Below are 25,308 nucleotides of genomic sequence, written 5' to 3'. Positions count from 1 at the left end.
CACAGAGGACTTACCACACCTGCTACAGGTATACCTCATGAACAAACACACACACACACACACACACACACCCCCCCCCCCCACCTTACACATCACACACCAGCAACACTCAGGCGACCCCCCCCCCCCCCCCCCCACTACTTACACTACATGTCACACACACACAAAACTACTTTAAACTCGTGCTGCGCTTCTTCAGCCACCTCCACTCCTGACACTGATCTTACACACTGCGCACACATCATCCATCTGACCCACAGCTACAAACCACAATATGTGCCACAATTACTATACATCTCAAGCACTTATCTGTTGCACAGTTATCGCCCATGTCTCTGTAAATGACTTCCACCTCGATTTTAAAACACTGCATGTTTAGCACATATTTACACAGGGAGTCATGTCTTACACATACCTGCATCTAAATGTAGCTTATAGTGTGTTGATTGGAAGCAAATCTGCAAATAGCCCAAGAACAACTTAGCATTTGTCTCACACCTGACCTTTAGAGTGTGTCTTACGCTAGTTGTGAAAGTAATTAAAATCCTATTTTATCTCGTTGGCTCAGCCTCCGCTTGTGTGTACATTACTTGTGCCTGAGGGAGGAAAAAAATAAAAGAAATGCAAAGTTGAGCCTAATTATCTAGCCACTGAGAAGGCTGTTTAATTTAAATCTGTGGTTTTTAGATCTCAACCAAATTTTCATAATCCTACACACATATTATTCATGTAGATTTATCCAGTCTTAAGACTACCACTCTCATCTTTGAGGGATAAAAAAAGGACCCACACCTCATATCTACTTAAGCGGTCTGGGCTACGCTTTCCCCGAGTAAAATCTTGAACAAGTGATCTATAAAGAGCTTTAAATGTAATCAATACAACAATCAAATGGCCAAGAATCCACAGTACATGACCTATGGAGACTCGGGCAGACACTTGGTGAACTTGCACTCAAAAGTGATTCTATGCTAAAACCAGCAGGATGGCAACATCAATAGCCTAGGTGGGGCCTACACTGCGTACTCAACAAACATGAAAACCTTCGGTAGCATGTGTGTTGAAAGTGACATGGCTATTATAATGCATGTCCCTGCATCAACATCTTTCAGAACATTTCACAAATGAAATATCAGACATCATGGTGTGTTGCATAAAACAAAACATGAGTCTTTGTGTTTCTTGTTAGGTATGTTATTACAAGGAATTTAAATAAACCTAATGCTAGAACACCAGCCAAGCGCAAAGCAATAAAAGTGTTCATTATTGTGACATTAATGTCATTAGAAATCCTGGCACAGCCATTAAGCCCTCTCTAATGAAGTGACATTTCACCAAAAATATTTGCCATTTACACCCAATGCCGGTACATTAGTTAAAAATCGCTCATTAGAATGCAACTGCAATGAATTTTAATATCGACATTAGCCACAGAAATGGCATGAGGTAGACTATTTATTTAAACATCTTGTATCCTAAAATACTGAAATATTTTTGGGATGGCACTCATCAAGTCTGTGTGTGCTTAATGGGCCCAGTCCTCTAATTACAATGATATATTTCCTTAGGCAGAGGGTGAAGTGTTAATCTGTTTTTATGAAGCACTCCTGGATGTGGCCTTTACCGATCTTGTTTTTCTCGGCGGTGATCCTCGTTTTAAAATCCTGCCTGCCCCAATCCCCATCCTCCCACAGGGACTTGTGTAGAACTCACTCCCCAGCTCTTAACCTGAGCTGTGCTAGGGCGCTCTGTCTACAAGACCAGCGCACACACACGCAATAAAAGCTGTTAATAATTAATCACTCAGAATCCTGCCACCAACTTCATGCAGCTTCATGTCCAAATCGGCTCCAATTAACTTGCCGAGTCTCGACTTCACTACACGTGTTTGTTTGCCTCGATTCACCTGCAGGCTGTGTTTCCGACCCCTTGCCTAAGAACCTACAGGTCCTCAATCTTCTCTGGACAAGGCACACATGGGTGTTCACAACACAACAATGTTTGTGTAAAATATTCAGCCTTTGAGCAAAATTCAAGGTGTAACTCGAAACCAGTGGAACACTTAGAATATATGCAGAGAAAGACGTGGAGGTACTGATGTAAAGCTCTGGTGCACGTAATGCCTTTAACAAACCTCATTATCGCTACGCCTCGCTGCCACATAGCTCTGAGGAGATTCAAATGACACGGAACTCTCCGGATGATCACCCCCCTCCCCCATCACTGTTTCTATGGCCAGGTCCCTGCAGGCTAATTAAACCTGCGGCTCTCCTTGGAGACGCTGCCACTATCATCCCTACCATCCCCTCACCTACCTGAGGGCTACAGGTGTTGTTGTCTTCAGGTGCATCTTAACAACCCCCCACCATCACCCCCCCAATCCTTCCCCCAGTCTGAACGCTTGACTGCACACCATGAGTGCAACATGCTGTAGGGGAGGTGAAGGCAAACACACATATATATACACACACACACAACCTTGCCGATCACCATTGATTTCTGTTCTAAGATGCCTAATGTCTGAAGTAGGCTACTTGGCTTCTTTCGACCTTCAGACATCTGTAACTTCACTTGAAATTGTACAGAGGCCAGCCTCATTCAACATTACTTGAAATCATAAAATGTAAAGGTCCTGATTCGGACACAAAGGCTCATGGCATCAAAGTGTTTTTGTGTCTCTACCACAGTAGCCTAATCTTTATTGTGCATTTTACTTATGAAACGTATTAAAGTCACTATGAACAAGTGCTTGGGAAAACAAATGGGACAAGATAAAACATAAATAATTGCATTTATTCAGGACATGATGCATGCAAATCCGGCCAATAAATAATAGTAAGGCAAACAAGATTAGTTAAAAGGCCCAAGAGTACATCATCCTTGTTTGCTGTGCATAACATCAATAGAAGCTGCAGAGGAGAAAGAAGAGAGAAAGAGGGGGGAGTATGTGTTTTTGGTATATGTGTGTGTGTGTGCTGGGAGGGGGGGGGCAGGCTCTTTGTAAACACAAACCTGCCTACCTCTGCTCTGGAACCCCCCACCCCTTCATCCTCCACACGCACTCCCTGCTTCCCCTCACCTCTGGAACCCCCCACCCCCACCCCTTCATCCTCCACACACACTCCCTGCCTCCACTCACCTAGGCTCCCTTTATTGTGTTCCCCTGTGGCCCACTTAAGCCCTGTGCTCCCTTGCACGCCTGTGGCCTCAAGGACACACACACACACACACACACACACACACACACACACACACACACACACACACACACACACACACACACACACACACACACACACACACACACACACACAGCAAAGCTCCTATCCAACTATCCCAGCAAAGAGAGGCAGTCATTTCTTCATGTTGTTTCGGTTGTTATGCAAGCTCTCATGTAAACGTCACATCAAGAAGCTGTACATTAATGTAACTTCAACCCCCATGAGGCTACGTCCTGACAAGACTTCATCATCAAGCCTCCCCCTCCTTTTATCATTTGCACTTTCATAACTAAGCACAGCAGCCTTATGCTTCCAGATGTTAGTAAAGAATTCTATTTCGATGGCCATCGATTTGCTTGATCACAAAACCACCGAGCAGGGCAGTCGAAACCAGCAAGCAGTTTGTGGTCAAAGCGGTGGCGGTGAAAATGACCCCTCAAATGAATAATTGAATCAATTGGCCTCCCTCTAAGTGATTGGAGAGGGAACGGGATCCACAGAACAGGTGGCTTGGCCCCGCATCTGTGGCGCACCTGACTTCAGATGAGTGGGTAATGTGAGCTGATAACTTGTGCTCTACAAATCCTTGCCATCCTCATACTGTGGGGTGGGGGTGGGGGAGGCGCATAGACAGGCCTCCAGCTGGACTCAGCAGGTCTGGGGTGGGAGGAGAAAGAGGGAGGACGAGAGAGGGAAGACACGGACGAGAGTGCGCAACAGATGGCTGGGAGGCATCCATCCTGTGGCAGTTTTGTCCTGTTTTCAGCTTTCTCTTTCACTGAAGCTGGTAAGGCTGAGTGACGACCTTCACCACCTCACACACCACTTCCCAAAGGTGTCTGGCAAGTGGATCATAGCCTGTGGCAATCATGTGTCGCTGACAGAAACCTTGATATTTGTGCGCATTACAGGGGAATAAAACAGAATTAAACTAGTTTTGGGATAGCTGTAATGTTGTTTTGAGTTTTTCCTTGGTGAAATTAAGTACCTCAGAGTGGGAAAATAAATGATGGGAGGCTATTCATTTGAGGCCATATTGGTCTGCAAATCAACAGGGCATCATCGGATTTCATATTAGGCTGGGTGCTTCCACCTGGTGTCACCACATAATGAATATGTCAAGGTTCTTGACTGGGGAAAAGACAGGTGTTGTAGGCTGCTGGTAGTTTGAAAATAAATAACAGCATAATTAAATACATTTTACACTTGGTTCTTATCCTATTTATTTTAATGTTTTTTAGCCCGTTTGGAAAGATTTGTGCGTGTTTTGTGGGTAATGTGTCTGCATTTTATCATTACAGATTTACATGAAATAACATGGATTTTACCCCTTCAGGTTGGAGACTTGTATGTACACATGTACTTTATGTTGCCATGGTAACATGAAAGCACGTTGCCATTCTTGGTTAGGCTGTATCATTTGCTACACAGCCACGTGCATTCCACTATTATTCACAACTAAAAATAGTGAACAATAGTTTGAATGTTGTCTCAGTACCAGTTATTCAAGCTGCGTATGGGAAGGAGTTATTGGCGATTACTACAATGCTACCGGTTTGATTCTGTACCAATTAATTAGAACAACGTTAAACACCTGGCTGGCACTTATTTGATTAGCTGACCATATTTACACCTCTCTCTCTCTCTCTCTCTCTCTCTCCCCACCCACCCACCCACCCCATGTAAGCACCTGGGCCCCTCCCTCCCCTGTCTATGCAACACACCTGTTCCCATTCCTTAATGAAGACAACAGGGGTTCTGGGACTGGGACTAAAGAAACACAGCTAGTGGAGGTAGGATTTAGGAAGAAAAAGAAAGAGCACTGATGCAACCGTTGGAAAGTTGAAGATGTCATACAGGTCAAAGTGTCCCCTTTGTTATGTTTGTGTATATATTCTACAGGCATTCCACATTACAGACCACAAATCTTAACATGCAGATTATACAGCAGATTATATTATTATTCTCCCAGCCACCAAACATGTCTTTCTTTATGTAGGTAGGCACCCAAGATGCCCGTAATATACTGCAGAGGACAATGATTATTTAAACGGATGTCTGTTAAAGTGGTATTTCCCCACTTTATGATGTACCCTCTGCAACAGGTCCAGAAAAGAAAAGAAACTTGCTACTGCGTTACTTGCGGCAGGTGTTGCTGACGTTTAGCATAGCTTGGCACACTGCGGATAAATGATGAAGAAGCAGCCCTGACAAAGGTTAGGCCTGAGACCTACGAATAAGCGTTCTATTCAACGAAACGATTATTGATGCACCACTGTGTCAACAAGCTTAGAAGCAGTATTAGACACAGACTACATTTGCCCAACGACTATCATCAACTGACTAGATTAATACAGTTACCGACTTGGCAAACGTTAGCTAATGTTAAACTGACAGAATGAATGTATGGAATTGCTACCTTACTTCTGTTGTAATTCCTCGAAATAAACACTGAAATAAAGGGATTAGTATTGGACGTTTTTTTTATTCGTTTCTTACATTCTTAACTACTTATGGGTGGTCAGCGAACACAACGCATCCAATTTACCCTGGTAGCTACTTTTTAAAGACTGAAACCAGGCTAATTAGCATAGGGCTAACTAATTTGCTTATTTCTAACGTTGGCTAACACTTAAATTAAGGTGATTCATAACGTAGCCGTGAGGCGATTTAGACCTGCTATAGGTGAAATGGTTTATAATTTAGCGTAACGTTAACATCTGAAGATCGATAACTTAGTAACGCTTGGTCTTTGCCTGTTCTACTGTGTTGTAGCTAGCGGTAGCCAACTAGCTAACTGGGTACCTTTCACGCACGGTCACAAATAACACAAAAGGGGCAGCCAATTTGGCTAGCTAGCCAAAGCTAACCTGATCTGCCAGCTAAAACGACCGGACCGCAACGAATTTCTAGCTCGCTAGCTAGCTGGCAGGTGCAGCCAAAAATCACTAACTGCTGGTTGTTGCCCCAAACAACTATCGATACCTGAATAAACTGACCTCACCTTAGCTGACAGGCGTTGATCTGCCAGCACTTCAGAGTTGACAATGATTTATTAATAGAAAACCATGCGCGCAACAGAATGCATCACAGAAGAGATGAATTCCATTTTGAACCCAGATGTATGCGGCTGGCTGCCTTCCTAGGCTATTTGCTTTAGCTAGCTATCCGAGCTAACTGGCTAGTTAACCGTTAGCTTTCAGGCAAACATACACCTGCCTAGGGCTGACTTGCTCGATACAGTTGTTACTCTGGTCGAAAGGACGTAGACTGATCGACAGAAAACTCAACTTCCCCAAACCACAAGCTGGATAGCTAGCCAAGTTAGTCATCAACACGCTACTGGTCTACTGGCTAGTCCTTGATGCACTGCCTGTTTGCTAGGCTAGTTCTTTCATTGAGCTAACATCAGGTAATGTTAATGTTACTAGCCATCTAGGCTAATATAAAAGAAAAAAGAGAAAAAAAAACTCACAAGGGTCAATATTAAAAGTGCTCTTATTCACATGCACAATTTAGTAACCCCGTTTATAGTTTGAAGAAATCTCAACGAGCTAAGCAGTAACAGAAGTGTGAATAAAAATGGTTACTACATCAGTGTTGGTTGACATGCACAGCTGGCTAGCTCTCGCCAAGCAATGAATTAAATTAATGTTGCTTGCTTGCTAGCTAGCGGGCTAGCTCGCTCCCCCCTCCCCAATAAAACAACCCACAAAAGAAACCAATATCTCAACTTATTCCCAGAATAACGATGTTAAGAGGAGATGTTTGGAATCAAATTGTTGCAATGCGCAAAAATAAGTAGATCTGTCATATTCACCTGTACCGTGGACTAACGTGTTGATGAGGATGGTGGAGGTGGTAATGATGGAGCGAGAGGTTGTTGTTGTTGATGGGTTACAGTCGCCAGGACTACGGTGACTATGGCGCTGAATCACAGGGCAACAGTTGCTATAAAACTCCCCTTAGCGCAACCTACCTTGGGCGTCAGGAAGAGGCGGAGACATTTGGGTGGACAACAGACATAGGTTAAGCAATGGGGCGGAGATTGAACATGTAAATTAGGCTACAGATTTCGTTTGTATTGAAAATAAACCACTATTTCCAACCTCTTATGTATTCGTATTGACAAGAAGCCAGTAATTAAAGGTCACTTTTCCTTTGGTAAACTGTGACTACATACCAGATGTTGGAATGACAGCAAGTTTTACAGCCAACTAGGGTAAGGATAGGAATGGTTCTGCCCACGTATCTGGTGTTGTGGTATGTTGTGTCAGGACTTTTATCGATATCAATGAAAGGATGACCTAAAAAAAAAACACAGAATAACTGGCGCAGTTGTGTTGTACGCCCGCATAAAGAGGAGAGTTGTGATTATCTAGGGAAAATGCTAAAATTGGTCGGAAACGCTGGGCGGGACTTCCTCTTGAACATCGCTCAATGATCAAGGTTGGTGGCGCTGACAGAGAAAGGGAAGCTATCCCTTTCCCTTTCTTTTGCCGTGTCTGTGTATTCTGTTGTTGAAGACACCAATTTTGTCTTGCTGTCAGTACATCTGATTAGAGGGAATTCCTGTCTGAAAAAAGAGGCTGTCTTATCAGTGAGGAATATTAGATTTCACTATCAAACTAGGCTACAGCGCAAAATAACGTTAACATAATCGCAATCTTTATGATAAAACAGACTAACTTCTTAGTTGCGAATATTTAAATCCGCAAGTGCCACATTTAGGTAAAATGTAAGCCAAAGCTATGAATGGCAAATGTTAGAAATTAGGCTGTTAATAATATTGTAGTCTTACATTTTACTGCTAGCCCATTAGATTAGAACACACCATTAGAGTTATAAGACATACCGGCCAGTGCAAAGGGAAATGTTGAACAGAGTAGCCAGAGTCCACATGTAACCTATGCTTAAATAGGCCTATAAACAGCTTAAATATATGTATGCATTTTTGGTATGTGATGACTGCCATCTCTGAGCATGAGGGGATCTACTGGACTTGGTGGGGTAGTAGACTGACAGGTAACCACTCCTGCAGGCCCTATAGGCCTATGCCATTTATGCTAAGCAGCCTTCGAAAGTGAATGGCTGAATCTTTGGAGAGAAACTCACATATTCCACCTACATAAACTGTAAATTAGCTAGCTGCACAGATAATTGTACTCTATCCCTCAAACGCATGTTGTTGTGAGTGATACTCTCAGAGAGCATGCTGGCTATGTCATATCAATGGATGAGTCTACTGACAGTTGAGGTAGGGGCCTGACTCGGTGCCACAGCCACACTGACCCCTCACCTGTAAACAACACAGGGTTGGAGTTTCTCTCCAGAGATTCAGCCATTCACTTTCGAAGGCTGCTTATGGCATAGGCCTATAGGGCCTGGGAGCGGTTACCTGTGCATACAGAAGTCAGTCTACTATCGCACCAAGACCAGTAAATCCCCTCATGCTCAGAAATGACAGTCATTACACAATACAATCCATACATACAGTACATACATACATACATACATACATACATACATACATACATACATACATACATACATACATACATACATGAAATAAAAACAGCACAACTTTTGGTTTACAGATTCAAACAGTTTTATATCAAGGCATAATCGTGGCATAGGTTGTTTTTAAAGGCACTCTGTGGTGGTTAGTACCAGGTTATTAGAGTTTTAAAAAAACATGAGCAACAAGCTAAATAGTGTTTCCAATGTAGGCTGGACACTCTGTTATTTCCCAGTAGCTTAAAAAAATGTACATACAAAATGGATTCAGAGCTCAGTCTAAACTGTTAATCAGAAGATACTAAAGGTTTAGGTAAGTTGTGATGTTAATACTTTCTCGTGGCTGATCAGGTCACAGATCCACAGATGTAAAGTGGAAAGTTCATCCCTCAGTGTAGATACAGGACAGTTGGCTGGGACAGCGCTCCATGCCACCGATGTGTAGGTAGCTGCCATCTGATCCCTGCAGTCCAGGGTCTATAAGGAAGTCCTGTGTCTCCCCTTGGATGTCATATACTGGCAACACACACAAGAAGCACAGATAGTATTTGGTTTATCATGTTGTCTAAGCAACCTGATCATCTTCAGCAGTTCCAAAATTCCATGCAGCATCTGTGTTACTGCTCACGGATAGCCATAGCATGCAACACACATCGTTTGGGTCTTGGAGCTTATGTTAAATATTTGAAACAGCTATTGTCTCATCTATTTCTGACAAAGTTAATAAACATTATTGTGTAGCCTACCTGAGCTGTGTTTCGTCCTAGATTCCAAAATGAGTTTTTCATAAGACCAATCTTTTTTTTTCCCTCTCTCAATGGAAATGTGTGATAGAGCAAAACAAGAGTCTATTACAGTCTGTCAACTGCCTATTCCTCGCTATCGCTCAGACCCATTCCGCCTTTCCATCTGTTCTGTTTTAAATTACCCTAATACCTGTGCTAGCCAACAGCTAAGTGTACCACCAAATACATGAAGTGCAATTGCATCTACATCTGTGATGACATTATGCCTGCTATATTTAGTTTAGCAGAAAAAAAAAATCTCAAGACAGTATTTTTTTATATGAAAACTGCATGATAAAAATGTAATGGTCAGGCGACAAGATAACATTTAGGCTTGGACACAAAATAGCCTAAAAACACATCACAGGTCAGACGATTGGTTTAATCTGGAGGCAAATGGAGAACATCTATCACTCCTAATTTTACAAATTAGTCAAAACACATATCTGATAAATCACAACCTTCCTGGCGACTGCTTTTGTTTCTGATGAGACATCTACCTTAAAGAAGGCATTGGCTTACCTGTGATCCCTGACAGGGCTCTGTGCACCAAATCCAGATCAGATTGGGTGGTGGTGGGGGCTGGCAGGACATCCTCAAATGCTGGGGTCTGCATGATGGAACAGGCCGTGGCCGGCCCTGTGATCTGAGGTGAGTCATCATATGATGGCGCACACGCCATATGGATATGGCCGGAGAAACCTAGGAATTGGGAAGATAAAAATGCACTCATCATCGGGAAGTGTTAATATTTCTGAGGCACTGCATAGATTATTCAGTCTTCTGGGAATAGAGCTACACCCTGGTGGGGTATTCTCTGCCTGTCCTTTAATAAACACCTGCTGCTCCGGCGAGTGAGGAACGGCATGATTCATTCATCACACAGCAGGGGGCTTCTCTCAGATGGCCTGCCTTAGGGCGGATCATGACTAAGACCTGCAGCATGACTTCAAGTGTTCAAATTGACGAATCCAAGCATTTGAAAGAAAAGTGTTTTTTCTACAAAAGCAAGCTTTGGAGGAGCAGCGGCTGCACGTTTGGCCCTCCATATTGTCTTTGGACCCATTTGTGTCTGTAAATAAATAAGTGTGGTAAACATGAGTCACCTTGCAGGTGAGCAGGGAGGTGAGTGTCAGGAGGAGCCAGGTGAGACTGAGTTCGACTGGTCCTCTGGAGGGCGCCTGTGCCACAGGGTGGATGGGGAGCGGACAGGTGATGAGCTGAAGGGGCCGCAAATCTGTTCAGATGATCAAAGACCACAGAAATGTCTTTAGTTTACACACATTGAGTTCACTTTTATTACTTTTTATTTCACTTGTTCGCTTCATGTAGCTACGGGTGCAGTAGTGTGATCATCTCATTACATATGCCTTTTGCACTTTCTTCATTCTTGATCCACAGCTAATTGCCCATTGAAGATAACAATTTGCATTCAAGTTTGTTTATGTTTTTATACAGGGCAACAAAATAACTCAAAACAACAATGATGGTAGTTCAAATCCTTTAAACTATCTTTTAATAAATCATTTTAAAGCACACACTAAATTGTATAATAAGCCACAAGGCCCACTAATTTACAGGTCACTCCGATGTGATCATGTCAGGCTGCCCTAGTGCAGTTGTTTTGATATATACGAGGGAAACCAAGTCACATCTGACCAGATGAAACCAGATGGTATGAAGACAAGCGATTTAAAACATAATGGTACGTTGAATTAAATGCATTTGCATGATTTTCCTGTCATGTGCGTTCACAATTATTCGGAAAGCGCAACTCAAGATTTGTATTTATACATGTAAAATGAGGATCTTTTTAAGGTTAATCCATGTTATTGATATTTTGTATGTATTTTGTGTTTACTTGTATTCTGTTATTGTAAGTAAAGAAACCACTGTGATCACTCAACTCAACACTCATGGGGTGAGGATTGTGGTGGGCCAAAATCCATGGGGTCCTCTTTTAGAGTACAAAAAAAAAACGCAGATAAAAATGGCTATGGTGTTTCACAATTGATTTCACATCAACAGAAGTAATTACACCAATCCTCTTTCTTCAGACATGAAAAAACAGCCCCCCCCCCCCCCCATGATTCACTTATTGAATTCCTCAGTCACTACGCTTGGTGTCTATAGCATCTGTTAATGCAGACTCCTTAGGCCCAATGAGGCAGTGCAAGGCTTGTTTTCTCCGTCCAATTGTGTCCTTGTGGGACCCTGTTGTGAATGCTTCGCCTACTGCTGGTACTCAAACAATTACCACCAGCAAGTGGTTCACAGCATCTGGCTGGCTCCGTCAGTACAGAAATGGCCCTCTCCTTTTTTCTCTGCCTTTGAAGCGCACCGATGCACGAATGTGTTTATACGGGCAGACGCTGAAACGGTGTTGTAGCGTTGCATCCAAAAAACTGTACAAAACCACAGCTCCTTTGCCCCTTCCCTCAATGTTTTTTTTTAATGTTTTTTGTCACAGCTGATTCTTAAAGGCTCACAAAAGCCTATTGGGCTCCTTTTCAAAGGCGAGAAAAATGGTGCTTTATTTTAAATCAGATTATTCCAACTATGAGCTTTACTGCCATAAAGCCATGACAACCGATGTTTTTAAGCGCCTAATTGTTTCAGATCAGAGCGCAAGGGAAAGGAAAGTAGGAGGTTTGAAATCAGTCATAGCAACACATTGTGCTGCTGTGAACCTCCAGGGAATTTAAAGTAGATGCGCATGAACAGATGTAATTGTGTGCATACGTTTCAATTGTCCTTCAAGATGTGTCAGATACCAATCAACCACCTTGTTTTTTTCTCTCCCCTCTGCGACTTGAGAAGTGTGGCTTGTAACATTTTTTTTTAAAGTTGGGCATCATTTCATTCCCGGGTTACCAGAAAATAGGGACATTTTTGTTTCAAATTGTGGTTACACTTTAGATCACAACGAACTCTCAGGAATCAAAATTTGATTACATGTAGTTTTTGTATACAGCCCTGCACTCAAGCTACTTTAAACCTTTCCCACTGGCATAAAGGTGGCTATTAGGGCAACCAGGAAGAGCTGTCATTATCCTGCAGCAGCCAAGACCAGGAAATGGAATAACTAATGGCTGGTGTTCAAATGTCTTATACTTGTTCGACCTCAGGAAAATTCTGTGATTTTACAAGTAGCTGCATATACTACTCAGAAGTATGTTCTCTGTTGGGTAATTAATAATTGATTAATCCGTTTAACAGCAGAAAAGCCATTTTCTGCACAAGCACTGTTTGAAGACCATGTATCAGAAAATTCAAGGAACACTGCTTGTTACTTTGTATGTTGCATGTGGAAGACTGTATCGTCATATGTGTTGAGTTTAATATGTTTATCGTTCATTAATAAATACACAAAAAAGCTATGCTTACAGTTATTAAGCCAGTAAACCAGTACAGCCCAATTAATGCAAACTCAGCAGCCAGTTGCCATGTGCAAACTCTGGTGGTGTGGGCCAAGCACAGTACCTGCAGGAGTCGTGAAGAGGGGACAGGACCGGCAGGCGTGGGCTGCTGTGGGCTGGGCGAGATAGTGGAGCAGATGCGTTGCTGCAGGACTGGTTTGGTGAGAACACACCTATGGCACCGCAGCAGTCAAACGCTTGGTATTAGAAAAAACATTTAAGCTGTGGTCTTGCCACACCGTTCAGACTCTTAGACACTTAGACAATAAACAGACTCTTAGACAATAAACACTCCTGCTTTTCTGGTGAACCTTAGCTACATGACTCCTGAAAAAAAAAATCCCATTCATAAATATGTACACTATTTAGAGTAAAACATAATATGAGTTTTATTTAAAGTCATGGCAATGGATTGTGGGCTGTCATTTCAGCATAGAATAGCATAGAAAAGCTATGACTGAAACAACAGTTGTTTACCAGAGTACAAGTCGTTTGGTGGGTCAGGGGATTGGCACAGCCTGCCGTCAATCATATCCATGGGGGACAGGCAAGCTTGTAAAGGCTGGATTGTCAAGCATCCTGACAGTGCATCCTGTTCCAAATCTGTGCTTTGTCTTAACTATGTGATTAACAACATAAAAAGAAAAAAAACACAATGAGAGAATACAGAGTAACAAATACGCTATACAATTATATAAAAACGTATAACAGGGTAAGAGGAACCATATCCTACTAACCACCAGACATGTACAAGTAAAGTAAGTAAAATGCATCTCTGAATCATTTGGAAGTAAAGTTCATAGACTCAATTTAGGCATTTGTTGATCTTTAGACAGTGCTTGTATGTCTTTTGAGTAACTGTTCTGGGAGACCTCCCTTATCTCAGAGGTAGCATTTGGCTGTTATAAATGATGGGAGAACCATTTGAATAGTGAAGAATTAATTCATTGTTACCTTAGGCCACATTAATGAATAGCTTATGTACAAATCAAGGTTGTTTGCCAATACATAGCCTTAAGCCTGTTTACCCACCACCACCACGACATTAACAAGAGTCTTGTGCAACCGAAATCACACATCTTGAGCTTGTCAAGTGGCTCTCAGTGGCTTGGCAAGAACATTCCAGAATGTTTCGACAGAGCCTGATGCACCTTGTATCACAGAATGTGTGCATTAGAATCACACTTCTTCTAATTTTTCTTTTCTTCTTTTTTAGGAACAGCTTACCTTTACTTGCTGTAACTATGGTGACGTGACCTTTTTGTGTTCATGTGTTAATGAGCATCACACCTACACACGACGGTTAAGTTTCAGGTTTGAAAAAGCATCTGTGCATACTCCTGCGTATGCAGAACACATGTCATGAATATGTCTGTGTAAATGAAACCTGCACACGCCTTCAGAGAAAATTACAGAATATAACATCATAATGAAATTCGTTTTTATTTCCCACTGATAATGACAGTTATTCTGGCATATGGTAAATAAAGATGTCTTGTTTAATTATATCTTATATGCAACAAATGCAACAGAGCCCAAATATAGAAACATTCCCATGGAAGATGTATTTAAACTAAATAGATAGGAGGTGCACTGTACTAACTCTATGAATAGTTTAATTCCACATCCCATTTACATATCTTAATTTTGTCATAGTCCGGACATAGGGACACAAAGACTGTTTACGCACTGTCAAACAGTCTCTGATGGTAAATGTCATCAATTGTCTGAGTTTGACACAGACCTTTTTCCTAGCCTGCTGTTCCTTGGTGGAGTGTGACTTCACATGCTTGCGTAGAGAGCTTGGGTCGGTATAGCGCTTCAGGCAACCCTGCACCTGGCATGCATACGGCTTCTGTCACACAAACAACCAGAAGACCAGCATGACAATTACATTTGATCAATTAGCGGATACCTGGTGTTGGCACAGCCATGTTCTGCTAGCAGAGAAACACAGAAGGTAAAACATATGAATGTGATTGAATGTCTGCCTTGCTGATGAAGTGTATAGGCCATGAAGGTCTACCACCTTTCTCTAGGCACGTGTGGGTACAAATGAATGCTTGAGGAGGCACTCACGGTGTCGAGGTGGGTGCGCTGGTGTTTGGCGCGGTCGCTGGAGTTACTGAAAGCCTTGTGGCAGCCGGAGTGTTGGCACACATAGGGTTTCTCCCCTGTGTGGCTGCGCAGGTGTATCTTCAGGTTCTCCAGACGGGAGAAGGCCTTCTGACAGCCCTCAAACTGGACCACACACACATAAAACAGCAGCTGATGATGTTGACTAGAAAGCATCATTTCAAGCAGTTTTGTAGTAAAGATTTGTATATTAATCATACTTTCCCTTAATCACAGTTATTCCAATATTCCATTGTAACGTAACAGGCACATCTGTTAAGTAACATACACATATCCTACTGTCCTACTAAATGTACTCCAGATGTACATCACACACACAGGCAAACACTTCTATGGATTCACACAAGACTGAGAGGTCATTAAATACAGTAACTATATCAACGACAGTAGGGCAGTCAATGACACTGGTTGGACCTGCCATAGGTGAGAGAAGCCAGCAGGGGACAGTGTTTACTTTACAAGGCGAACACAGGGGCACACCACACATCAGCACACCTGCATGTCAAGGTGCTAATTCAGTCTACACTGGAATGTAAGATTTAAGCAATTTCTATTTTTATAGGGTGGAAAACATATCATAATCAAATCAAATGTGTCATATCACATATGTTACACACATAACAGATTCACAGGGTCATGTAAATAATCTAGTAGAGTTTTCATAAAGGTTGTATAAATATTGACCAGCCATGGCTGTGGGCATGACTGTGTGAGGTCACAAACATACATAGTAATTTCCCCGCTGTTGTCTCCAAAGTCTGAAATTTAATTCTAAGTCTGTTGAAGAAAGTGGTTCTATTTTACGTATTAACTTCTTACTTCAATGACATCAGCCCTAAAGTATGTGAGTCATTAAATGGCGTCTGCCCACGCTTAAGCCCTTTGTCCTCTCTACACCATCAGCATTCCACTGAAGAATAACTCTGCTATGGAGACATTCAAGCCTCAGAGCAGCGAAAACCTGTGACCTCTTTTTTAAGAGGAAGAAAACTACCAAGGAAATGATGATTAGCATGTAATTGTATGATCACAATTATAAAGAATAACGTAATTTACGGTTATGTGAAATTGCACAGGGCAGCGAAGAACACATTTAGGTCAGCTGTGTTTTTTTTTCTCCTCTTTGAACGGAAGCTTTATTAAACAGGTTTGTGTGTGAGGGTGGCCCATTGAAGACATCTCTGTAGCACCGACCAGGGTCAGTCAGGTCATCTCTACCACAGCGAAAGCTAAATGCTGGGACTGATGCAAACCTACTGATTTTTTTCAAGATTGAATGCCTGAGTGCTAAAGATGAACTATTGTGACAGCCATTGATTCATCCTCATGTAATATTGGCATTTACATTCACACACGGGTGTATTTATTTATTCAGTCAGTTGGTCCATCACAAATACAACGTAGCAACAATTCATGGAGCTCCCTTTCGCACTGGGCCCTTATTCAGTGCCATTGCCATTCATTTGTGCTTTCTATTTATTCTCTTCACCTGCTGCCTACTCGGAGAGCCCAAAGTAAATAGTTGTTTATTAAAAGGGGGTACCAAGACTTCAGAGGGAAGTCACAAAATCAGTGCTGCCTTTTCAAACTGCTTTCTTTTCAAACTGCTTTCAAGACGGCTGCTCTTTGACTTAAAAAGCAATTCTATGAAAGTGACCTCAGCCTCTGAATGTGTATTTCATCTTACTAAATCACTCCAGTAGCTCAGAGGGTTCAGAGACTCTTGATCCAGTTGTTGTACGCTACTCAGAGCTCAATTTGTTTACAATCATCCTTTCCACGGGTCTCTTTGCAGGGCACTCATTCCGTGAGCCCTGAGGCCCCTGACAGCAGCCATTGAGCTCTAAAATTATTACCCCCGGTCTCTTTTGATCACCATTCCATCATTAGTGTTGTAAATCATCCCCTAAACAATCAGAGGTGTCCTCTAAGAGGCAGGAGAACACATGCCTGGAGAAAGGGGAACAGGAGCAATAAGGCTTTTGCCTTGGGGTACAAGAGAAGGAGGCAGGACAACACACACACACCCACACACACACACCCACACACACTCCAGACCCACACACACACACAAACACACAGCTTCAGACAGCCACGGTGTGCCAGTGGCACAGAAGAGGCCAGGGGACACACAGCGATAGCTGTCCAGAGGAAAGCTTTTCAGACGAGACGTTATTAAATAAAGCCTGCCCCCCGCCTCCCCTCCTGCTGGTCGCTGCTCAGACAAGCGTGACTGAATAGGCGGAGACGTGGGTCCAGCGCGCGGCTCAATGCCATCACGCCACCAGGAACTGACAGGCCAGGCAAACGGCCACATCCCCGACGGGCGGTGGTGAGGGTGGCAGGGCCATGCCAGCAGACTCAAGCCTGGAAGCACTTCTCTACACACACCTCTTCTACCCCTCAACTTTTCCACAAACTGTCAAACTTTGCCACATCAATCTCCCATGAGCCCCAGCTCTAACAATTTGTATCTCTTAAATAAACACACCACACACAGACAAAGTCATCAACTAATGCATGGGCAGTCTTGAAAACCACCCAAAGTCTGCCCTCCCTCCCCTCCCCTGTTAATCCATATTATGCTGTTACTCCTTCACTGAAAACCCAGCATTTCTGTCCATCTCCTCTACTTTCTGTTATATGGTTTTATCTCCATGCATGACATTTGGCTAGCAAAATGTTATATTTATCTTTGATATGTATGTGAGGCTTATATTACTCACCGTTGCCATGGAATGGTCTCTGTTGTGATAGGAAGAATACAATTGTGATAATTGTCTAATTAATCATGTTTTTTTTCTTTCTTTTTAAAGTTGACTTAATGTATCATCCAATTAAACAAACCAACCAAACTATGTTTATCTGCAGAAAGAGAAAAACACATTTGCTTGAGAAGGGAAAAAAAAATCCCGCTCCTTAGTTCAATAAAGCCCGCTAAAATCCTGGAAGACAGGATATACACAACCCAGCATTTTAACCGTGCTGGCAAGGATAGAATTTCAAGCTTTTCATAGAGGAGTGAACTAACTGAATTAGTTCAGTCTAAATGATCTCTGTGAGTTTAGTCAGTGAGGCAGATTCACACAACCACACCACCCCTCTTCAAATCAGGCACATCAGAATTGAGATTAAAATGGCCTTCATTATATAGAAGCGCAGCTCGAGGAGTCTGAGCCAGCTTCACTGTGGGAGCACACAGAGTGGGGCGCAGACAATGAGAGAGACAGGAGACGGATCTCCATCAGGGTTTGGAGAGTAAGAGGATAAGAGCATTTTACACTGACCATGTGAGCTAGACAACAACATGCAGTCCAGAATGAACCATTTCTGTGGGTTTCATCTTCCACAGAGGAACCCTTTAAGGTTCTAAACAGCAGCATGCAATGAAGGGTTCTTCACAGATGCCTTTTGCTGATAATTTGATGATAATTTCTTAAGGAGCGCAGAACCAGTTTTGACCACCACCAGCATGAACAATTCTTTCTACCAACAGAGGGGACCCAATGTTGCAAACATTCCTTATAAAACATGGTCTTTTTAAGCATCAAAAAGGAATTTGTGTAGTTGTTTGAAAGCTTATCCCTGTAGAGGAACCCTTAGAGTTCAAAATCCGATGACCCATAACATAAAAAAAATCAAAAGTGCCACTTGGGTCCCAATCCATTGGGTCATATAGAGAAAGTTCCCCTATGACAAGCACTTTGATGGTTCTGTGGAACTGAAAACTACTATAAATTGATACCCCAAATAGTCCCAAAAAGGTTCCACAGAAAAATCTTCTGAAAATCTTTAAGGGTTTCTACCCAAGACTAAGAAACTCTTATTTTGTAAAAGGGTATATTTGAGAGTAGAAAGAGCACAATGACCGTATTCAATCCCAAGTGCCTTTCTACTTTCTGAAACCAGTATTAAACAATGGAAGTAAGTGGTTGGAAGTCTCCACAGCCACTGGGCTAGAGATGTCAGTCCACCATAATTAATGGTACATTCAGCCAGTGTAGAAAAGCCAGCCTCTTTCCTGTCATTTTGTTCGACTCAAGGGGCTATTTATCCAAGACCAAGTGCCAGAAAAGCTGTCTAGATTCTTTTTTCTATTTCTTCACACGGAATACACCACAATGTCACTTAAAAAAGCATGAAATCACAGCCCATTGAAATGCAACATGATTTGACCACACAGGTTCTGTATTGTAAGACAAAAGCGCCTCGCTCTACTGCTGTGAGTTACAATATGATCAAGCAGGGTGAAGGAATTAGCAGATCGAGTATATTTTCAGTGGTTTTTTGGAACTTGGAGGGTATTACAGACCTGATTAATTTACAATTCTAATTCAAATAACCAGTACTTTTTAATATTACCCGTCTGGTTGATATCAAGATGATATTTAACTAGATTGCCTTTGAGCTACATCATGGTGTGTTAAAGTCAACAGGAGACCTAAATGCTTATTTAACCTTGCTTTTTGCAAACAGGAAAGAGAGAGTAGTTTGCCCAGTGAACATGGAATGAGCAAGGTTAGACATGTCATGACATGTTCAGTGCAACTCAAAGACAATGGAGTGTGAAATGGGATCTGTTTAAGTATGATTGAACAGCGTGTGTGTGTGTTTGCCATTATTCTCTGTGTGCTGCTGTCAGTCACACCCTATGCATGTAAAAATGACTGTAACAGTCATTGGTCAGAAAACCTTACCTCATTGGACAGAAAACCTTACACTGAGCATTTTTTCGTTAAGGAAGGCTTTTTTTTGTCTTTTTCTTGAGGATTCTGAGTTTGTTTTTAGCCTTTTGGTCTAAAGTTACATTTGGCCTGAAAGTATCCTGCGTCTCTGGTTACCATGGACACCAGTTCTGGTTTTGAGTAATAAGTGAGTGTTTGGAGCAAAAGGTCGCCTCGCGGGTATGCGCACCATTAATGATTGACATGGCGGGTGAGACAAGAGGAGGGATGCAAAATCACCCGCGCCTTATTCATCTGAACCAGGTGTTTTGCCCAGTTGGACCTCAGCTAAGTGGAGGGCAAGAGGGCACACCTGCTGCTCCTCTGGTTCAAATGTCTGAACTGGCTGTGGGTGAAATTACACCACTGCAGTGGCTAATGGCTTTTCAAAAGTTTTCTTGCTCATTAAGTAGGCTCTAAACCTACTCAAGAACACTTAAAGAGAACTCCAGCCGTGGTTTCACTCCATTCCCTCCACCACTGCTTTGGTTTTTTTGAGACGTATCGCACGATGTCCAAAGCTCTAACTTTTGGACTGAGCAAGGCTTGGCTGCTGAGAGTGCACTCAACAGGGGGAGCCTCACAGCAGGAATTGAGCCGTTCGCCTGCCAGCTTTTCTGTGCAGGCTGTGCTGATTTCATAACTACATAACCGTGTGAAAAAAGTCCCATGTCAATTACCCCAGAAGGCTGCCTAATTAGGCTAGTCGATGGCCAGAGATAAGAGGAGCCCAACCCCTCAAGGCTGAATTCATATCCCTTACTTGACCCTGGATAAAAGCAGGCAGAGGGATTAATACGTTTCCTAGTTGTGTCCTTAGCATTATCAGTGTCATTCAATTCTCCCCTCTCGGTGGCCTAACAAGCTTGATGGCGCTCAAAGGCAAGGGCTCTTGCGGTGAATAAAACTGAATGCCCTGGTCGAATTTGCACAGCTTGACAAACTCTGATCTTTCATTTTGCCTAATGAATCATTAAATGGTAGAAGGACCTGTTCATCCTTTCAACATAGAATATAATACAGACACTGCCACAACTAACTGCCATATCCATATCCACAATATACTAACTGTCATGCAGTCAAGTATGAATTTCAAGTTAATAGAAGTGAACTTTACTGTTATGATATCATTTCATGATATGATAGATAGATAGATAGAGATAGATGGATAGATAGATGCGGTTGTTATCGTGTACTTACACACTGCTTTTCTACTAAGCAAAACATTGAAGACTGATCAATTGCTATCAGGTAATATGACTCAATATTTACCAGAGGAGATATGCTGATCATCAGACTTACCACAAAATCAAAAAGGATGGTTTTTGAAAAAGGTGAAAACACTGACTTGCAAAGTCTGACATATTTTTCATGACATATACCGTGCACTTGTTGGGCTTCTCCCCTGAGTGAACCCTCATGTGGATGAGCAGCTTGTAGCGAGCGTTGAAAGGCTTCCGTCTGCGCGGGCATCCTGCCCAGTAGCATGTGAAATCCTCTCCCTTGCGCTGGTCCACGTGGATCTTCTCGATGTGTTTCACCATATCCTCCCGCTGGCTATAGATGGCGCTACAGTCCACCCAGCGGCAGCAGTAGCCCCCGCTGAAATCTTCCAATTCCCCATCTTCATCTTCCAGTATGGGGCATGAAGCCTTGGGAAGGCTGCTGGGGCTAATGCTACCCTCACCAGGAAGACTCAAGGGGACCTCGGGTTCGTGAGAATGCCCCAGGATGGGTATGTGCTTGTAGGAGTGGTAGGGTGGAGGAGGGCCTCGAGGAGGAGTGGGAGCCGTAATAATAGTAGACAGCTCTTGTTGTAGCTGTAAAGACCGACGCACACAGTCATCTGCGCTGCCCTGCCCATCCACGGCCCTCGCCATGGAGAGACGTGTGATGGGCAGCTGCTGTTGACCCACCACCATGTTGGCCAGTTGGCCTTCCAGGGAGCCCGTCTGCTCTAACCTTTGCATACGTGCACACTCAGGATTAGGGTGGCTGTCTGTGGTTACAGTCACCGCTAGCGCGGGGCCGACTTTGGGACTGGGGATACAGCTGCCCTTCACCCCTAGGAAGTGCCCATACACCTCGGGCTGCTGGGGCGACACCGCCGGGTGGGAGGCCGGCGAGATCCGCGAGCCGTTGATGTACGCCACCAGAGAGGTGGGCGAAGTGCGGATGATGGAGTTTAGGTCGAGGCCGATGCTGTCCGACAGCGGCGACATGGACAGCGCCCTCTTCTTGGAGCGGGCAGACAACCGAGGGCTGTTGGCATCGCCCCCGCCAAACAGATACGCGGGCAAAGAAGCTGAGTTGGAGATGCTGGTGGCCCCGGACATGGCAGTGCCGGGCGGGAGGCTGAGTGCTTCTGTGCCCTCCTCGCCGATCGGATTATAGCACTGCTGGGAACACAGAGGGGGGAGCACTCTGTATCCGTATGGCCAGTCCTGCCGGCTGCTCCGAAAGGACTGAGTGTCAGGAATGCTGAGGGTGGTGGAAGCAAGAGATTCCCTTGACAGTAAAGACCTACCAGGGAAAAGATAGTAAACGGCAGAGGTTATATGGCGACTTTGATATGTTTGAAGCTTCTCCAACCTTTTTCATTATGCTCCCATGCATTATACAATTGGGACAGCTCCACCTAGTAGAGCTGTTGTCAACCTCTTCTGTCAAAATCCTAATTTGTATATCTATATACTAATAATTAGGGCTGTCAGTTTAACGCGTTATTAACAGTCTTTAAAGCAAACCCATTTTAATGCCGTAAATTTTTGTATCGCGAGATTAACGTTAATCTAATCTTTTTGGCCTCGCAAACTGTGTAGTAGGCTAATGTTGTTGAGTGAATGGTGAGCGCGATACGGCAAAATGGATGATAAAAAGCTTCTGAATGGAAAGTTTACTTTTAAAAGTGGTGTTGTGCAAAAGAAGCGAGCTTCACTGTTGTCTGAAAATGTCAACAGGCAGCTGGCTGAAAGCAAAGAAGTAGTAGGCTTACCTTTTATTGGAAACCTAACTGTTACAGTTAATTGTTTCTGAAATAAGACGCCTGACTACTATAGGCGGAGTCCTTGTTTACCTGAAATGTGCACTTTATAATTTTATTTTGTACCGCCCTGGGCCTCGTTTCCCGAACGCGCACTTAGCCTAAAAAGCACTTGAAATCGTTCGTAAGAGGAATCCTACGTTGCAGACGGGTTTCCCAACGCAGCACTTAGCTTAAGTGTATCTTTCGTTGAGAAGAATTCTACGTGTGGTCAGGACCAGTAGTAACTTCACACTTAGCGATTTAATCCACCAGGGGCGTCGTTCGACCGTCGTTCGGAAAAAAGGGGAATTTAGAAAAAAAACATGGCTACTTGAAGCGAGGAATATTTTATTAAAGCTATCTACACAACTTTTTATATGTTTATAATGACTTGGTTTGATCTGAAATGTGCTACGCGACCAATGGATAGTATGTAGGTCTTAACTGAAGCTTTCAAACAGTAGTTTTATGGCACAATTAGCGCTTATGCCACCACTCCATTGGCTTATATGGTAGCTTTCTAGCTAGATGGTTGTATATTATGTAGAAGAAATCCAAATGATGTTTCTGTGTATAGCACATCATGAGAATGTCATTGTTTCACCTGCCTATTCCCATCAAAATAGAAATAAAGAATATTGAGTATTTGAAAATAAAGATTAGGCTATACAAAACTAGTGCAGTGCCCGTAGGAATTATGCATTCTGTAGTGTTAGCAGACGTAGGGCTGTTGGGTAGTGTAATGGCAAGACATATTTGCACTCCACATAGGTACAGGTTACACTGAAGTATTATTGTGATGCATGTTTCCTTTTCATTAAGAAATGTGTTAATGGTAGCCTTTTTGGAGAGTTACCAACAAATAAAGTTTGAGATTATGTAGTGGATGCAGTTGAATATACTGTAGATGTCAACGTTGCTGTCTAAACTATAAACTAAATGTCATAAAGAAAGACATTATTTAAAATGAAGTTATGGTTGAAATAGGATCACTTCTTTATTGTAAGGGTAAGTGTATGTTAAGAATGGTCATGCAGTTGGACTCAAATGTAGGTTAATTTTATTGAATGTATGTAGCCTACTGTATTGTATGACTTCGATGATGCTAGCTTTGACAGCCCACTCTCAGACAGATCGTAATAAATGTCCTTACAATGGGAACACAGTTTAAATAGGCTACTCTGCTGGAGATGGCGTTACTATCCCCGCCCCAAATTCAGTGCACATTGCACGTTCGATGCACGCATAGGCTAGCTAATTTCACAGCAATTAACGTAAACAGGTTAACCTGACGTAAACAGCTCCTAAGAGCACTTAAGAACTCGTGCACGTTGCGCTCGTGCACCTGACTTTAAGTTGATGGTTGGGAAACGCACTTAAATAGAAAGTGTTACTTAGTGTACGATGTCGCGAAAATCCACGTAGGCCGTTAAGATACGTCGTTATCGGGAAACGAGGCCCTGTTTGGCAATGTTGTTTTTCAATAAAATAAAACATTTGCATAAAGCAAGCCAATCCATTTTTCCATGTTGATAAGAGCATTAATATAAAAAAAATTATTGATGGAAAAAAATTATTGAAGGGACATTAAGAATAGACAAAAATGTGATTAATCGCGATTAAATATTTTAATCGTTTGACAGCACTACTAATAATGTTATTAAGATTTAACTTTACTGTGATTCAAATCATTCATTTCCTTTTTTAATGTTTGCAACTGTTAATAAAACATTCTTAGTTCTCTAGTGCCTGTGTTATTCTGATTAAAGATAGCTAAAATTCTCAAAAAACAATGACAATGTGAACCACACAATGACATACTTTAGTTTTTACCACACATGCCACACTGACCTTTAATGCAACAAAGATGTTCAAGGCTTACAAGCATAAAATAAGAAACCACCAATGTTTTTCTTCCATCTCCTCCCAAGATAGTTTTACCTTCTACTTCACAATCCTAAACCAAACATTAACCTGTGTTGTAATCTCTTCTGTTCTATCTCTAGGTAACATTTACCTGGTATCCGTGAAGGGCACAACCAGGCCAACAGAATGGGCGAAAACTGAGGGGCCAGTGCAGTTGTCAGGCTGATGTGTGGGGAGCCCCAGGCTCTGAACGACCATAGTATTATTGGTCACCTGCAGGTTTATGTTAGTGGGCTGTTTGTTGTTGTTCCCCTGTGGCAAATACCCTAGGACAGAGAGGAGGAAGTACATTTTGTGCAGTGCAAGTTGAAGTAGATCTGAAGTACATCCGTCACCAAGGGTGAAGGCTGAGGATGAAAAGTGTTTTTTAGCGGCACTGCACAGCAGCAATTTACCAGCAGATGTTTCTTGCATTGCTACTCAAATGGTTTCTATGTTTCTAACACTGAATACAAATCTTTTCATGGTCAGGCAACACCAACTATTCACCCCGTCAAGAATATTGCCGATATAATATGTTTACCCTGACCTGACCTGCACTTTTTATAGTGTGAT

At 42.7% G+C, this 25,308-nt stretch overlaps 1 protein-coding gene across 1 annotated transcript; it reads right to left on the bottom strand.

Annotated features, from left to right (window-relative positions):
- Positions 1-9,120: 9,120 nt before the first annotated feature.
- Positions 9,121-25,044, bottom strand: glis3 (GLIS family zinc finger 3; the record flags this gene model as incomplete). The annotated part of the gene is made up of 9 exons (XM_080833863.1): positions 9,121-9,254; positions 10,046-10,225; positions 10,630-10,760; positions 13,007-13,115; positions 13,420-13,561; positions 14,687-14,797; positions 15,022-15,183; positions 21,185-22,325; positions 24,845-25,044. 9 exons carry the CDS (start codon positions 25,042-25,044, stop codon positions 9,121-9,123), a joined length of 2,310 nt encoding a protein of 769 aa, XP_080689989.1.
- Positions 25,045-25,308: the final 264 nt, after the last annotated feature.

This window comes from Sprattus sprattus (assembly GCF_963457725.1).
Source record: "Sprattus sprattus genome assembly, chromosome: 3".
Lineage (NCBI taxonomy): Eukaryota > Metazoa > Chordata > Actinopteri > Clupeiformes > Clupeidae > Sprattus > Sprattus sprattus.
Note: the sequence above shows the minus strand (reverse complement) of the source record. Positions and strands in the feature narration are given on the sequence as shown.